General features: G+C 45.2%; 2 protein-coding genes and 1 long non-coding RNA gene across 6 annotated transcripts in view; 2 read left to right on the forward strand and 1 right to left on the reverse strand.

The window, feature by feature from the left end:
• Positions 1-11149, forward strand: part of HYLS1 (HYLS1, centriolar and ciliogenesis associated) — a 13870-nt gene extending 2721 nt beyond the window's left edge. For both annotated transcript variants that reach the window (XM_019546941.1, XM_019546943.1), the window contains exon 2: positions 8961-11149. In XM_019546941.1, coding sequence (XP_019402486.1) covers positions 8995-9906 — 912 coding nt within the window. In that variant the 5' untranslated portion in view covers positions 8961-8994 and the 3' untranslated portion in view covers positions 9907-11149. The remainder of the gene's footprint in view (positions 1-8960) is intronic.
• LOC109317972 overlaps positions 1-13786 on the forward strand; it is a 23315-nt gene that overhangs the window by 5049 nt on the left and 4480 nt on the right. Inside the window, exon 2 of the long non-coding RNA XR_002103155.1 lies at positions 5770-5775. This is a non-coding gene — a long non-coding RNA (uncharacterized LOC109317972). The remainder of the gene's footprint in view (positions 1-5769; positions 5776-13786) is intronic.
• PUS3 (pseudouridylate synthase 3) overlaps positions 2302-13786 on the reverse strand; it is a 20050-nt gene continuing 8565 nt past the window's right edge. For 2 of the 3 annotated variants that reach the window (XM_019546939.1, XM_019546937.1), the window contains exons 2-5: positions 7415-7858; positions 4323-4891; positions 3017-3207; positions 2302-2900 (exon numbers count right to left, since the gene is read on the reverse strand). In XM_019546939.1, coding sequence (XP_019402484.1) covers positions 2572-2900; positions 3017-3207; positions 4323-4891; positions 7415-7789 — 1464 coding nt within the window. In that variant the 5' untranslated portion in view covers positions 7790-7858 and the 3' untranslated portion in view covers positions 2302-2571. Of the gene's footprint in view, positions 2901-3016; positions 3208-4322; positions 4892-7414; positions 8004-13786 lie in introns of all 3 variants that reach the window. The other variant, XM_019546938.1, reaches the window with a different exon arrangement.

The raw sequence follows: 13786 nt of genomic DNA on the forward strand, positions 1-13786 counted from the left end.
GAGGCTTGTGTGCTCTCCTGCTCCCTTTGATCCTCGTTGGGATTACCTTCCTTTGGGCTTGGAGGATCGTCTCCTTAAGGAGGGGCTGGGGCAGAGCTGTAGTTTGTTGGGGTTGGGGGGTGGTTCCCACCACTGCACACACCCCAGAAGGACATGGGGGACACATGCCATTGGATCTGTGTGTGGGGCAAGGTTGGGCTGCTACTGCAGGCTGGGGCTGAGCTGGGCTCTGCTGGGGTGGGGGGCAGTGGTGCTGGACAGGGGTTATTTGGGTGGGAGGTTGCAGCCACCGCAAACTTCACCATAGGCCCCTGGCCCCAGCCTGCAGCAGAAACCTGCCCCATCTCATCCAGATCCAGGGGCCACATGCCCCCATAAGCCCTCCCAGGTTGCATGCAGCAGTGGCAGCCTGCTTAACGCCTCAGGACAGGATTGAAAGAGGGCCAATGTTGTGCCTGTCTTCAAGAAAGGGAAGAGGGTGGACCCAGACAACTATAGGCCAGTCAGCCTAACTTCTATCCCAGGGAAAATCCTGGAAAAGCTCATTAAAGAACTTATGTGCAATACGCTTGCGGAAGGCAAGATTCTGAACAACAGCCAGCATGGCTTTGTTGCGGGTAGGTCTTGTCTTACTAAACTCATCTTCTACAACCAGGTCTCTTGCCACCTGGTCACGGGAGACAGGGTAGATGTTGTATACCTAGACTTCCAAAAGGTTTTTGATTTAGTATCCCACAATATCTTTGTAGGAAAACTGGAAGATTGTGGGCTCAGCTGCTCAACAGTTCAGTGGATGGGAAGCTGGCTCCAGGGCAGGACCCAGAGTTCTCATGAAGTGGCCAGTGGGGTATCCTCAAGGGTCCATGCTTGGACCCATGCTTTTGAACATCTTTATCAATGATTTTGATGGGGGAGTGAAAAGCTTGCTGGGCAAGTTTGTGGATGACACCAGGTTATGGGGCAGTGTGGCCATGTCAGAAGATAGGTTGCAGATACAGGCAGACCTGAACAGGGCTCGAGTGTTGGGCAGAATGGAACTAGATGAAGTTTAACACTTCCAAGTTTAACATCCCCACCTCCATCTGGGGTTACACAACCCTCAACATGCAGCCAGGCTCGGTGGTGACAGCTTGACTTGCACCATGGCCGAAAGGGACCTAGGGGGTGATGAATGTCAGAGGAGTGCATCAGGAGCTTGGTGAACAACTGTTCACTAGGGTACCCCTGGGGAAGACCGGGACCAATGGATACAAAACTCCTGGAAGGCTGTTTTAGGCTTAATACCAGGAAAAACTCCATCACACAGTCAGGGTGTCCAGACTGTAAAATTAACTCCCTCCAGTGGTGGTACAGTCACCTACCCTAGAGGTTTTCAAGAGACTGGACAGTCACCTCACTTAACCCCAGTTGTGTTCCTGCCTAGAGGCAGGGTGGGGGGGTGGACCTGATGATCTGCAAAGTCCCTAACAATCTATGAACAGACTTACCCGCTGGATGCTGCTCTCCAAGCTGCTGGGCTGCATCTTGGCAATCTGATCAGTATTGGCCAATATGGATGGTTAATAACTGGCCATTGGTATTTGGCCCAAAAAAATCTTTATCAGTGCATCCCTATATAACATGGTTACCTGATGTGTATACCCACCTCTCCCCCAAGAGTTAAATACATGGCCTTGGTAGCATCTAAATTCTTTTTTCTTCAAGGAAAATCTTCAGGAACTAGTATGTTGTCATGAGGAGGGAATCCAGAGTCTCTAGTTTTTCGCCAAATGCTTAGGTAGTCTGGCACATGCATGGTTTTTGATCATTGCTAACCAGAAAGCAATTTAGTTATCTCCAAGTTGCTCCGACAGCATTTTATGCAGAGCTGGTTGACATGGACAGTAGTTGGGTTTTCAATACGGGAAGGCGAAGCAGGCCTTATTTGATTTGGATTTGGCTGGAATTGCGGACAGTAACTCAATTTGTCGAGTTGGATCGCTGTCCCTGATTTGATTCGGCCGAATCTCCACTGAATCGAATCAGCAACTGAAGATTCTCACAGCCCTAGCTTTCAGTATAGTTCTTTATTAAGCAAGATACTAAAGCAAAACATGAGAAGTGTGTAGCAGGAAGGGAGCAGAAAGTTAGGGAGAATGATCTTTGCACTCTTAAGTAGAAAAGCTTAGGGTAGAAGCAACATTTTATTAGGATCTCTCTGTCCTAATCTGGGTCAATTAAGAACGTCTTGTGAACACCTTCCCTCCATATAATTATGCAGGTCGCCTTCCCTTCCATTTTCTTACATAAGAAGTCTTACACTGAAATGTATTGCCTGCTTTTAATGCAAGGTCAGTTAAAAGGCAAAACAAGTATTATATGATTAGTAAGTGTTCCATGAACCAGTTTCAGAATCTTTACATTAGACCATTATAAAATAATAATTTGTAGGGTCCCCTAGAAAGTATTCATTATACTAAAAAAGGCACAGAGCTATCTTTAAACAATTCTATCTACCTTCCTTCCCAAGAAGGAAGCCTTAAATCCCAGGGCAGTTCATCACCCTGTTGCTTGTTCCCCAGTGGCAAGGTATCATTTGGAGATCTTGGACTGTGTGTCTACACAGACCCTCTTGGCAGGTTGTTCTAGTACCTCAGTATCTTTTTCTGTAGTTTCACTATGGCCTCTCTTGGTTTCTAGCTCTTGTGCTTCTGCTCCAGCCTCTTTCTCCTTGCACTGTGGCATTTCAATACGGCCCCTGCGCACAAAGTGGTGGATCCGGGACTCTAAACCTTCACACTTGGGGCGATCCAGCAGCGGTTTGTAAGTGCGGGCTTTCACTCCCTCAACAAAACTGCTGACCTGGTTATGGATTGGAGGCTTCACTTCTCTCCAGAGGACCTTATCGTTGTTCCCCAAGTCTGTAATATACAAGGAAGTAAATCAATTGCTTAAACCACCCAGATAACTGGTTTCTGAAAAAGTTTTGTTCCCTCTGACTTACTGCCACCATTATCTAACAAAGCAATTTTCCTACCTGTTCCTGTGGGCACACTGACAGAATCTAGCCCCTGTAATATGTTATATAGCATATGGGTTTTGACTGCATAATTGGCCCAGAGTTGCTGTAGGTGAGTAATATTGAATTCCTGAACTTCTTGGTCATAAATCCACTGGATGTTTTCAAACTCGCAGTCATAAAGAACCAGAGGAAATTCCACTGCCATGCTGCAAGATGGAGAGAGGGAGACATTTACCTAATGATGCAATGGTATAGTGAAAAGAAAGCTACAGAAGTGATGACTTGGAGAAAGCAAAGAATGGCGGTCTGAAGTATTAGCACAACCCTTTTGTAGAAAAGGTTAAAATTGGCTCGCTGCTATCTTGTACAGAAATTGCTGATTTGACAGCTCTTTAAATCCTATGAGCTGTGCTTATGGTTTTACCACATGCCTAAGAACTTTAGCTTTCTTCTGGGAAGAGTTAGAGGTTAGTATAAAACTGTTCCATGAGGTAGTGTTTGAAGATTGTAAAAAGGTGTTAAATATGAGGGGTTGCTGGGCCCAATTTATGACAAACTGCTTAGATGCTGACAAGAATAAGTAGTATAGCAGGGGTGCTTACAGAAAGAGGTGTTGCTGTACATAAATGCTCTGAAATAATTCTAGGGATTTGCCTGATATCCCCTCTACTCATGCAGGTAAAGGCATGATGGGATCACAGTCACACTTCCTGCTATGCCACATGTATGTGGCATAGCAGGAAGTGGGACCATGCATTAGATTGTGGGACCATGCATTAGATCCCATAAACACCTTAGTTGCTGGTGCACTGGAAAGAAGCAAGCTCCTACAGCTGAGAGCCCCTTCAACTGGGGAGCTTCCAATCACGGGGGTGCCCCATACACCCCTGGGGTTGGGGACTGTCAATCCTGTGATCTTCCAGGTTAGGGGGTACATGAAACCCCAGCTGGGTCTCTGTACCCTGCACATCAACAGCTGTGGGACTTTAGGCCCCGGTACTGCTAGAATCTAGAGTTGGCAGCCGTTGGGGCTGAGAGTCCCCTCAGTTTTGGGATGCCCAGCCCTGGCTAGGCATGGTGCCCCTGTCAGCTGACGGGGTTCCCAGATGCAGGGGAGATGGTGTTACATATGCATAATAAGGCTCAATGGCAACCAGCTATAAAGTTAGTACACACTTCCAAAGTCTAGCTTTATAGCTGGTTGGAGCTTTTTATGGTATGACAGCTGGTCATGTAGCTGGTTTCTAGGTAATTGCACAGTTAACCAGTTATCGGGTAACTATGATACCTGTACCATATAGAGGAGGTCTAAGTCATTTACCTGTACTGTGGTTTTCGAGGGTTCTTCTCCACATCCAGTAGCTCGTCAATAATCTCTGGGTCCTCCATCCTCTGTCCAATTAGGAAGAGGATTGCCATCATACAGCGGACCTGATGATAGAGGAATGCCAGGCCTGTTACTTCAAACTGACACAGTTGGAAAGGGTCCTGTAGCCCAATATCTTGGCCTCTATCCACCAGTTGCACCTGTGCAGTGAGAATAGTCCTTTGGAAGTTTATCACACCGTTGGCTACATCCATCTTGCACAAATTGCGGAAGTCATGAGTCCCTGTGTATTTTTGGGCTGCAGCATTCATAAGTGCTACATCCAGGTCTGCACGTGGAAAAAAATAGCGATAGGTCCTCTTGAGGCAGTTGAATCTAGCACTGAAGCTGGGCTCTACAGGAGCCCAGGCTAGGACACGTATATCAGGAGGAAGTACTCTATTTAGAATATGGGTATAGCGCATCTCATCCACAAAACTACTGGCTCTCTCTTCCAAGCCATCCTCATGACCATTTACTTTTTTTCCTTCTGAAGTGTTTGAGCGGAGGTCCAAGGAAATCACCTGCGTGATTGGAAAAAGAGAGGTTAAACTACAAAACATCAAGATGTCAAGAGGAGTCACTGATCCTCTCTGGTTTATTTTAATAACTAGGCCTAGTAGAGCAAATTATATAAAGTATATGGCTGAGTATGGAGGAGGAAGGAAGAGTGGCTTGCTCCAACATTATTGCTTTGGCAATTTACATTCCTTAAGGTGGAAGTCCTAGTAACCTATGGAATATAGGCAAGCTGGAACACACACTCTGTGCTGATTTGGAGGAAGTATTTTTAGCAATAAAGTTAGTTCAGTTCCTTTGCTAATTCATTCTTTAATTCAACAAAGGTGTCAATTTGTCAGTAATAAAGAGAAATGTCTATTGGGCACTAGTAAGTATTAATAGGCATTAAACTACCTTAGTTAATATGAAGGTGCTTTAAACTAGGCAGGTGTCAGCCATTTGTGGCCATGGATCACTGCTTGTGACCCAACCCATGCTGTGAGTCGCACATCTTCACTGCATGCACTGAGTGCCAAAGCCAACTGTGTGTACCCTCACCGCTACTCCCTCTCCACAACAGCAATGAGGAAGGTTAAATCCTGTGGAAAGGGCATGTGCAGGCACATGAGAACAGTAGGAAGGGGATGGATGGCATGGCAAAGTTGCTTGCCACCAATCTCCCCCAGCTGATCCAATTTTCTCACAGGCTGTAGGCTGCCAACCACAGATTTTAAACTGAAGCCAATATTTCCTTTCTTCAGGGCAGGGGTCATCAACCTACCACATGTTTGTGCAATATGTCATTTTATGGCTCTCTCTGTCAAATACCACCTCTAGTTCACGGACTGAGTCATGTTACTATGACCAACCATTAAGGAAAGGTTGCAGACCACTGACCTAGAAAACAGTTTTATAACTGCATTCATGTTAGAAGCTATGTCCCCTCAATGAATAGCTGAACCAATGTGAAAGCTGTACATAGATATGACTTAAATAACTTAGACCAGGGTGCTTAACCCCCCCAGCCTGTAGGCCACATCTGGCCCAAAGCCATGTAATCCAGTCCCTGAGGCTTCCCACAGATCTGGAAATTTGGTGGAGTGGTGGAAATTAACACTGCCACCAAATTTCCGATGCCTAAATGGCATGATTGGGCCCACAGACCAGCCTGGCACTGCTCATCTGGTCTGTGGGGCCAAAAGGTTGGGTACCACTGATTTTAAACCATTCTATCATATTAGTTTTGGAATATTCTTTAGAAATAAGAAACTAGTTAAATCAACAATATAGTTTAAGCTGATATACTTAACACAATCATACTTAATAGGGTTTTAAATTTCACAGTGTATTATACCACTACGAAAGCAAGCTATGGTTAAAATGAACTATGAGTACCTCATTACTTTATATTATAAATGATTGTCATGATTGCTTTCATATCGTTAAAACAAGTCTGTATTTTCAAAGAGTAATACAGTATTTCTTTATCCTTTATAGTTTGCACTGGCTTCACTGTAATATCTACTGGAGTGATCATAAAGGACCACACATCCTCCCACACACAAAATGCACAGCATAACCATGCCACAATATCCCCTGGTGAAAAGAGGCTAAGTCAACTAAGTCCTAGCCTGGAGCTCTTATGGAGAACCTAGTGGGAACACTCTTTGAGTTTCATAGCAGGACATCTAAATGTCCCTTGCCCCAGAGGAAAGTAACCATCTGGGCCAGTTAGCAGGCCCCAGACTCTCAAACTGATTCCTGATAACTTGTTTGTTTGCTTGCTTGCTTGCTTGGGTGAGTATTCAATGCCAAGATTACTATGGTTGTGTTACTTTGTTGATAAGATGGCACAGTGTGCCTAGGGAGAGAGGAGATTGAGGGAGCTGAAGGGACAATAAGCAGGACTTCAAAGGACCAGGGAACTACAGTGACACAATCACCAGGACCTGCTTGTCTGAAGCAAAACTGGCTGCTTTTGTTATTTGGGATGTCAGCACTCTGACCTCCTTCCCCCACTCCTGTTTCGAAGAGGCAATCTGTCCTTTCCCAGGAGTTGAACAAAGGAGGAGCTCTCTCTGAGGTGGTCCTACAGACCGCTGGGAAAGCCAGGGACAGAAAAGAGTTAGGACAGGGGTAGGCAACCCCTGGAATAGGTGCCAGAGTGTGGCATGCAAAGTCATTTTACTTGGCATGCACACCTTGAGGCAGACGGCAGGGAAGGGGCTGGGGCTGCACTGCCACAACAAGGATCAGGCCCCTTGTGGTTCCTCCTACATCTGCCCCTGACATGCCAATATTTTACAAGTCGAGCTTGCAGGTATTTTGGCACTCTGTCCAAAAATGGTGCTGACCCCCAAGTAGGATCTCCAAGGAAGAAGTTTATCTAGAAGCCATGTCAGGCCTGGCTTCAGGGGATCCTTAAGGAGGGAAACAAACAATGCTTTCAGGGAGTCCTGACTCTCAGCATCCACTGACTGTAGCTAATCAGTGACACCCCACCCCATCTGCAAGACCTGGGAGAGCATGACAGCGCTGGTACTGACCTGTCCAAAGGCACTGACCCCCTTATCTGTCCGCCCACAACGATGATAATTGGAAGTCTGCCTATTTTCTACCAACCGAGTCTTGCTTAGTGCCTCAAACAATTTCTCTTCAATGGTATTGTTGGTGTTCTCCTGGCTGGCAAAACCCTGGTATCCCCATCCCAGATAGGCTATCTTCAGTGCCACATGTCTCTTGCCATAGGCACTAAAATCAAATGGACGCTGCTGGCGTTTCTTAGTTTTCCCAGATGCCGAAGGGCCACTTTTTATGCCATTGCTCTCCTTGCCCTCTGAGAGTTTCTCTTGAAGTTTCTTCACTTCTTCTTCCAGTTCTTGCACCCTCTTAAGAAGTCCCTCTTCTTGCATTGTCTCCATACCCAATTCAGACTTAGCAAGGTTTACTGGACTATATTGACCTGGAGAACTTTGGTAGCTGCTCCGTGTCTGCAGAGAGAGAAGGGAATCTGAGATTACATTTACAGTTAGATTTAGTATAAGCTTGCTTCTGGCATTTTTTCACATAGAGGGAATTGACTATACATTCTATCACCAGCCTCAGTATTTTACATTTCTCTTGTACTGGGACTACCTTTCCTTATTCAGCAAAATTTATTCTTTTCAATACTTCTAATCCCCCTATACCTGGGGGTCTCGACCACCATTGTAGCAGTAAATCCACTGTATTAAACCAAGCTTTCAGATTACCCTTCAACATCCGTACAGTTTCTTTTGCCACAGTTCTGTACTTTCAGATCAAAATAGTAAAACATTCCCCAAAGAATGCCCAAGTTTAACCCCTTATGCATTTGCTGTAACATTTTCCCTTCATAATGGCTTCTTCCAGAGATGATTAAAGCTCAGACTTTCAAATCTAAGGGATATGGGGTTAAATAAAGGATTCCCCATTTAAAATAAGGAAATAGAACATCCCAGTCTCCTAGGCAGTTTTGAACATGTCAGTCTAAAATGTTCTCTTAACTTGGGTCTCTCTATGAGAGAGATTCACATGACATTCTATCACAGTTTTATCTTGGGCTAGGGTTACCTTGACCTCTGTGTAGTCCAGTGTAGTGTGTACCCCCATTACCTGTGCTGGTAAACATCTACACCTGACATCCAAGACACAACTTCCCCATTTCACACAAGGGGAAATCATACAAACACTTTCACAATGGCTTTCTCAGTTTACAGAGGCAAAGCATGGATAGGGTTCTATCTTGTACTTCTCTAGGACTTAGTGGTCTGCTATGATAATCTAAGTCTATTGCTGTTGATCAGTACTGTGTATTTCAGTATAACAGCATTTTTAACAGCCAATTCAAAGGGAACATCTTGGTATGGGCAGCGAATAGGTTCTGTGTATATTGTACCTGGTGTATAGCACCATCTGTTGAAGAGTTGCATTGAATTACAATAAATTTAGGACTGACTGCAGTGCTAGACCTTACTTATTTGCTAAATTCCCTGTTAACACTTAGATGTCTGCTACTAAGTGCACTACTTTATTGTTCACTAACTACTGCTTAATTACACTTAACTCTTCCAGAATAAGTGACAATCAGCCCAGCCCAAGTGAAGTTATGGAAGCACTATTGGGACCAGATCAGTATAAGTGGGCCACTATGAACCATGAAGAACGCATGGCAGCAGCTGCTGTGGCCTTTACCCATCTGCGTGCAGAGCAAGGTAATGGAGATAGCCTGAGAAGAACCTGGGCTCCCTCTCACTATGACTCCTACAGTAAGGCTTCTGTGAGTTCTGGGATCAAGCCATCTCTTCCTGTACCGATACACCAACAAACAGAACAAAGCATGCAATCAGAGAGCCTCTCTGAAGTACCCACAGGAACTGGGAAGCCAGTGATGAAACGGAAAGTTTTGAGGCGGAGGCCTAATGGAGAAGTGGAAATATCTGATGAGTCGGCTATTAGTGAACCAGAGACGAATGATGAAAGTGGCAATGAGGTCTGGAATTTGAGACGGAAACTGCTTCATCTACTTGCCCATCAGGAAGACAGTGTAGCCGAGGTAGAAACTGAGCCATGTAGCAGTTCCCCTGAGAAGTCTTTTCTGGATCTTCTCCATAACACACTCTCCCACAGAAACATTCCCCCATTTTTCCCTAGGGATTGCCAGAGTCAGGACTCCTCAGCTTTTGAACAGGACTTACCTGAACAACCAAAGTCCTTTATTCCTCCAAGGTTAGAGCAGCTAGGTCGTAATCGTGGGAAGACTGATAGAGTAGCCAGGTATATGGAGTATAAGCGGGACTGGGAAACATTCCGGATACCAGGGGAGGATCACAGAAAAGAACTGTGCTGGGGAATCCGGGAACAGATGCTCTACAAACCTAACATCCCAGCTAGGTCTCAGCGCACCTACATCCCCAACAACTATCTGGTCCCTACAGAAAAGAAGAGATCTGCCTTGCGCTGGGAGGTACGCTGTGACCTGGCAAATGGTCTCATACCCAGGAAGAGCTTCTCCTCATAGGTAGCCAGAGTTTCTTCAGCTCCATCCATAGAACTGTTCATCACATGACTGCTTAGAGCAGTGATATTGTTAAGTTGTTTGTTCTCTCTCATAACCTCAACACTTCGTTTTAACAAAAATCTCCCTTGTGCTTCTACATAAACACAAGTTTATCTTAGGCAGAGCTATTTTATACTATCTTGTTACCAAATAGGAAGACAGCTGACACCCAACTGGCCAGACCTGCAAAATCTCTGAGAAGAGGAGACTTGCATGTGAAGCTTTCAAAGTGAAGATGACCAACTTATAGGAATCTTGTATACCCAGGAGAATAACTAATACCACCAGCCTGTTTTGCCTGTATTTGCTCTTGCTTACCTGAATGAATGGTTTTATCTATCTTCTAGGTGATACATTTCTTTATTAAAGCATGTAAAACAATCTGGTGTGGTTCCATGGATTAATTGGAAATACTTATCATTCCCCATTGTTGTAATATTTATAGTCAATCCAGTAGTAGTACTATTGTTATCAATAAACAACAGGATTTTTTTTTTATCCTAGCTATCTAATCCTAGTCTCATAACAAGATTCAGGATATGAGGGTTAAACAGCTTCAGGTCTTTAGGATTATGGAAAGCTGTTGCCCTATGGCACAGGCAAGGTTTGAAGAGCTTCACTAATTTATAAAGGTTAGAGTCCTGGAATCTGCCTTCTGCTTTAAGTTTTGTTTATATTATAGGACTAGTACTGCCATTGCTTTACTGGCAGCTAGCAGAGAGCTAGTGTATGGTGGCAGGTTTTCTTCTGGCTTTGCTGCATCACTAACCCAAACAGGCTCTTCTGTTGATACAGCTATGTCCAGATAGGTGGAGGGAGAGGGTTGTTAGCAGGATCATGTCTGCTGAGAGGTCTGATCTTTTCGCACCCATAGCTACACTAACAAAATCCCATAGTGTAGATGAAAACAATGCAGAATGATGCACTTAACTACATAAGTAATGCTGAAAGAGGACAATGAAGGAAAGTTATAGAAACAACTTGAAAAAATTAAGCTCCCTTCCTGCTAGTTGTGCTGCATGCAACACATATGAGCTTCTCTCTGAACTGGAACCCTGAACAGGTCTTGCAGGCAGAATCCAGATGTGCAGGCATGTGTGGTTTGTGGTGCTGCAAACTATACAAGTTGCACCTTAGTGCTTAGCACTACTAGTTTGCAGCACCAGGGCAAAGTTTGCTACTGGCATTTCCTGGTAGCAAAAAAGAATCTGGGAAAAAACCAGCAAAGTAGCAGGTTGCCAGGCTCCACTGTTGAGCCTCCTCCATGAGGCACACTGCCCCAGCCAGCTGTGGAGCAGCTGGCTGGGGATATTGTGCCTAGAGATGGGGGAAACAGGCAGCCATGACTCCACTGGGTCATGCAACAAAACATGCAATCAAAAAAACAACCACCACGCTCCAATGAAAGGGTCAGGAAAGTTTAAGTACAGTTCATAGCATCTGAAGTTATCCTACCACAAAGAACAGATTGTCTCTCCTACTTTTTATCCTTTCCTGCTGGCATGTGTGTGTGTAATCCCCCCCAATCTCCAGAACCCTGTATGCAGCTTGGAGCCAAGTGAGTTCTCATCACTGAGCTGAGTATTGCCAAAAAGCTTAGATTAAGTGTAGCCACTATATCAGGTGCCAAGAGGGGAAGGGGAACAGGCAGTTTTGCCAGAGCTAATTCCTGGATGCTCCTAATCAAGTTGAACATCCCTTCTGGTAGCAGGAGTATGTTCCCAGTAGTGACAATCTTGAAACATTTCTGTCTTCTGGTCAGTTCACCTCTCCCATCTTTAAAAATAAAGAAAAGAAAGATCTCCCCCCCCGGCAAAAGAAACAAAAAACCAACAACTGCCTGTTCAGTTTTGATAAACTTCTGTTCTGCAATTTCAATGTGGCTCAGGAGTTATTTTCCATTTACTTCAGAGATTAGCTTATATACAGATCAGCAGCTTTCTAGAGAACAAGCTGGGTATAGCCAAATTCTGCAGTTGGCTTTAGCTTAGATGCAGTAATAACACTTGAGCCAAGTTCTGCCCCCAGCTTTACTCCCTTCCATTTAAATAGGGATCCTACTACAAAGACAGTATTACACTTGCATACAACTCTAAAATTTGAGTAAGCAACCATAATGAAAACCTGGACACATCTCAAACAGCATCAATTCTTTCACAAATCTGGGAGGTAAGACAAGAAAATAGGCATCCAGCCCAAGTCATTTTCATCAGGGAAAGTGCATATTTGCAATCTAAATGTGGGTAACAGTCAGATGCCCAGGGCTGGGACCCTCCCCCCTCAGCCCTGCTGGAGGAACCCCCCAGCTGCCAGAGCTATAGGGCCCTGGGTCTGCAGCTCCCCGCCCCCAACAGAAGGCAACGTTACTGTTGGGGATACTGTGCTCAGATATCATACTGAGGCTGGGATAGAATCTTGCAGGCCCCTGCCACCCCCACTGGTGGAGGGCCCCACTTGTAGCTCACTCCTGATCAGCAGGGAAGTGAAAACTGCAGTTTAATACAACACCAGTTTTGCCTCCCACTGCTGATTAGCTGAGGGGCCCTAGACAGCTCTGCCGTTTGCTGCAGACTAGCAAGGAGACAAAAACAGTGCCATGTTTAAAAATGCAGTTTTAGCTTTCCTGCTGATCAGGAGGGAGCAGTGGGGCTCTGCTAATCAGCAGTCGCAGGGGCAAGGTATGCATGGGGCAACATGCAAGATTAAAAGAGCCAACATACTCTATTTATGCCATAAGTTTGGTAGGTCCCTAGTAATCTCCCTAGTAATGACTACTCCTCCCAATAGATGCTTACTCTGTTAAGAGTAAGGTAATTGGTTTTGCTTATATTCCTTAGTCTAAACATTTTTGCCAACAACAAATGGCGATTCTCAATCAGAATAAGACTGCATGAGAATGGGGTGGGTTATACCAGTGTAACTGGTAAACACACTCTGATGAGTCAGTTAAGCAAAGAGAAGATGAGACTTGGGAAAGCCAGGAAGGAAAAACAGGCTGCAAAGGAACTGACAGTTATAAGTAAGAGGTGAACAACATGCTGAGCAGTGGAAGAAGAGAATAGGAGAATGGGAAAAAAAAATGAAGGACTATTAAAACAGTAAAGAAATGCAATAGGGAAAATTATTAAATAGAAATTGAGTAACAGATTAGATACAACACATGAGTGATCTGTGCGCCATGTGAAGCATATTTTATGGTCTTGCCTCTAGAATGTACCGTATTGCATCAAGCAGTCCTCAAAACTCTACACAATACCTTAATAGGGCCCTAAGAAAAATCAGGAACTGCTGAAAATCCACAGCATATATGCGGGTAAAGTATAATTTTTCACAGAATATTCACGGAACTACCACTGATCTTGGCCAATAGATCCTGGTAGTTCTGTGAATATTCCATGAAAAATGATACTTTACCTGCACATGCGTGGCAGGCAGGCATACAGCCAGAGGCAGCTGAGGGTTGGGGATAATGGGTTTAGCCCCTTCAAATGCAAAGGTGGGCCACCCACTGCGCGCTAGGCTCTGCGCCCCACTGTGCACTGGGCTCTGCATGCTGCTGCCGCTGCTCCAGGCATTCTGCCCCAGAACAAGCCACCCAGGCTCTGAGCATCCCACCACCTGCCTCTGCCAATCTGTGCTGGGCTCTGCTCTGGGAGCCAGCTGCCTTGCGCGACACTATGTGCCTGCTGCCATCAGCTCCCACCCCCAGAGCAGCAGCAGCGCACAGCAGGGTGCAGAGCCCAGCATGCAGCACACCTTTGGCAGTGCTCCGCTGGCTAGCACTATGGAAGAAAGAGACTTGGGGGGTCATCACTGACCACAAGATGAACATGAGCCTGCA

Source organism: Crocodylus porosus, unplaced genomic scaffold (assembly GCF_001723895.1).
Source record: "Crocodylus porosus isolate Cpor-Errol unplaced genomic scaffold, CroPor_comp1, whole genome shotgun sequence".
Classification (NCBI taxonomy): Eukaryota; Metazoa; Chordata; order Crocodylia; family Crocodylidae; genus Crocodylus; species Crocodylus porosus.